The 3,544-nt window shown below is 40.8% G+C and overlaps 1 protein-coding gene across 1 annotated transcript in view; it reads left to right on the top strand.

The window, feature by feature from the left end:
- Positions 1–272: 272 nt before the first annotated feature.
- EIF2S3 (eukaryotic translation initiation factor 2 subunit gamma) overlaps positions 273–3,544 on the top strand; it is a 12,901-nt gene continuing 9,629 nt past the window's right edge. The window contains exons 1-4 of the mRNA XM_006146662.3: positions 273–381; positions 919–982; positions 2,751–2,878; positions 2,970–3,091. Coding sequence (XP_006146724.1) covers positions 313–381; positions 919–982; positions 2,751–2,878; positions 2,970–3,091 — 383 coding nt within the window. The 5' untranslated portion in view covers positions 273–312. The remainder of the gene's footprint in view (positions 382–918; positions 983–2,750; positions 2,879–2,969; positions 3,092–3,544) is intronic.

Consider the following 3,544-nt stretch of genomic DNA (forward strand, 5'->3'; position numbering starts at 1 on the left):
CCCCCCCCCCCCCGCCTCTCAGGGGGCCTTTCTTGGAGCTGCCCGCAGCGCTGCCTGCATAAATTTCTAACAGGTTTACGACAAACAAATCCCGAAATTTCGCATTCTGTTTCTTACTAAGGCTGTAGGCAGGTCCGGAACAAGTTAAAGTGGAGAAGAAGTGCAATAAGTGAAGCTATTGCTGCACCGATCACTCTCCTTTCCAGGCCTTAGCCTTGGTCAGCCCGCCCTCCTCCGCTTCCCCGCCCTGGTAGAAGGGGCCTGAATACAGTCAGGCGGCAACCAGACCAACTTCCTTCCTCTCTGGACAAGATGGCAGGGGGCGAAGCTGGGGTGACTCTGGGCCAGCCTCATCTTTCTCGCCAGGATCTCGCCACTTTGGGACGGTTTCGCTTTGGGAGAATGCGGAGTGAGCTTCCCGGGAAGCTTTGGGACAAAGTTCTGCCGATCTGTCTGAAGCGTGGGTTAGAAGGGAGCCCCGGACGGCGTTTTCAGCTCCGCTCGCACCGCCGCCTGTACTTCTGTGAGTCCGCGAGCTGGGTGTGAGGGTCTGTGATTCTGGGACCCGGAGCTCCTGAAGGATTAGGCTGGAAAGTCGTGGTGTTAAGTGTTGTTAAGGCTTTCACTACCGCCGGTCTGGTAGGGGGATGTCTAATTGTCAGAGGTAATACTCCCATAATTGAGGGCCTGGGACCTCTAAATCGCCCGTAGTAACTGGAACTGTAGTCTGTTACGTAACAACGAAGGGCTTTTAGGGCTTCCCAATCAGAGTACAAGATGGCTTATACCGGTAAGGCGCGTTATATGAAGAAGAGAGCTATACAGATGGCGGCTAGTTGTACATCGCAAATGGAAAGCCAGTAGCAAAATTCCACTTACTTATATGCACCGTTTTAAGATAACTATGTTTAATTGCAGGATGTTACCAAATTGACTCCACTTTCACATGAAGTTATCAGCAGACAAGCCACTATTAATATAGGTAAGATAAGAATAACTTAGAGACCTGACTTGCTTGAACTCTGGCAAATAATTTTAACTTTTCTTTTTGTATGATAACCTCAATAATAGGGTTCAGCTATTCAGAAGTAGATGTTCAGCCTTTGTGAGGAAACCACCTGCTAGATTTTTTTTTGGCTGGGGAGGAGAGGGGAAACAGTGACCACACAAAAGAATGTCTCCCTTGTTTAGCTTACAGACTAGGTGAGAAAAAAAGATATGAAAAGTTTAAGAGCATAAGGCAGTGTGTAATCATATGTAGCAGATTAAGGAAGAGGTGAAAATGCAGCTCTACTTGCCACACAAGGTTATTGCAAGTGCAGAGTTTATGGAAGTTTTATTTGCTATACAAGCTATGATTAAGTCAAGTTTTTTTCTTTTCTTTTGCTTAATTGGCACCTAGAACTTTAGAGAAGTTATGTTGACCGAGTGTAAGTTTCGGACATTTTGAGTCTGTACAGCACAGTAAAACCTAGTTAAGACTACTGTGAGGCTATTAAAAAGTTATAAAATATGTGCTATCCTTGACAGCATTACTGTAATTAAAATTGAGTTTTCTTATTTTTATAAATTCTTTTTGTTGTGTCAGGGCTTGTCATACCTATTTACACTGGAAATTCTGTAAAGTTTTGTTTTAAGTTTATTTTTATCCCACAAGAGACACAGAGATAGGCATCCCCAACAGGGTCTTCACACTGCAATTACCCATCTCAGCTGGCTAGGTTGATAGGTGCCTGTGCGCTTGGTTTGCTCAGGTACTCTCAGGACATGAACCCAGAACCCTTCCCAAGTGGGTCCAGGAAAGTTTCCTAACATACAAGACTTTATGTACTTTTTTTTTTTTTTTTTTTACATTTTTTTTTTCTTTCTTTATTTACATACATTCACTGTACATCATTATAGCATACAAAATGAGATTTTTCCATTGAGAATACACTTTATATTGGCTCAATCAAGCACATCAACATATGTGTTATTGTCAACAAATCATTTTCCATTTCTTGTTTTCTGTATATTTTGCCTTTTTTCCCGTCTTTGATTCCCTATCTCACCCTCTGCCATCTCCCACCCTCCTCCTACACTGTGTCTGGTATCTATTGTTGCTTTCTATGCCTCCCCCATTTTATTGTTTCACTAAATATCTTAATAAATCTAAATATTTTTAATAGCAAGCACAGCTGATATGTACATATCCATGAACACAAGACTTTATGTACTTTTTATTGAGTGTTTATTTTAAATGAAGTCAGTCTTCCTATAAACATCAGATGAAGACCTTTTTTTTTTTTTTTTTTGAGAGGTTATTGCTATAGGGCACATGCGCTCGCCAGACAGACAGAGACATAGAGACAGAAAGCGAGAAATCACCCCCCAGGGGGATGGTCACACCGCAATCCGTTCTCCTCCATTCTCCTCTCGGGATCTTGAGCACGCACGCACACGCACCCGGTGTGAGTTTTAAGCCACCGGGTCTGGGACGCGAACTGTGGTCGACTACGTGGGAGTCCAGCGACATAGCCATTACCCTAACTGCTGGTTCCCCAGATGAATAGCTTTTATTACTTTAAGTATGGTTAAAAGTTTTTAGTAGGAGTAGATATGTAGGAAGAAAATTTGAATGAAAACAGTTGGTTTTACATTGATGTTTAACAGTAAGTTAGGGCTTCAGGTTTTCTGCTCCTACACTGTTTGAAAAAAAGTATTTGGTGTATTTAATACACATGAGGTAATTCTTTGTGCTTTGTCTATAGGTACAATCGGTCATGTAGCTCATGGGAAATCTACAGTTGTAAAAGCTATTTCTGGAGTTCACACAGTCAGGTTCAAAAATGAACTAGAAAGAAACATTACCATCAAGCTTGGATATGCTAATGCTAAGGTGAGCTCTGTACTGTGGACCCCAAAACTACTTAACTTTAATTGTGATGCAGATAACAAACACAGGTCTCTTTTTCTATGGAAACTTTCAGATTTATAAACTTGATGACCCAAGTTGTCCTCGACCAGAGTGTTACAGATCCTGTGGTAGTAGTACACCAGATGAGTTTCCTACGGACATTCCAGGAACCAAAGGGAACTTCAAATTAGTCAGGTGACCTTTTCATTGCTAAAAAGCACTTCATACCTTTATGTTTTATTTATTGTCTTATGCTTTGTGGTTTTTGAATTTAAGATACTAAACAGTGAACCTAATGCTGATAGTTTGTTATTTTCACGTTGTTGTGTTTTTATTGCCTACACTGATGGTAATTTTGAAAAGTCAAATATTCCGTATTTAAACCTAAGTTGAAATACTTATATGCAAGTTATTAATACTTGAAGTATCACATAAGCAGAATGAAATGGAGGGAAAGATAAATCATTGGATTTGAAGAATTCTTTTTTTTAGGCTTCCTAAGTTTATTTTAAACAGTTATTTCTGCTTATTATGTAGGAGTGGAACAAAACCATTCTTCTTCCTTTCTTAACATTATTTATCTATTTTTGTTAGGACTTTCCAGCCACCAGGTCAGGGACTTGAACTGCAGTCAGCCATGTGGGGGTC

The sequence above is a fragment of the Tupaia chinensis genome, unplaced genomic scaffold, assembly GCF_000334495.1.
Source record: "Tupaia chinensis unplaced genomic scaffold, TupChi_1.0 Scaffold000184_1, whole genome shotgun sequence".
Lineage (NCBI taxonomy): Eukaryota > Metazoa > Chordata > Mammalia > Scandentia > Tupaiidae > Tupaia > Tupaia belangeri.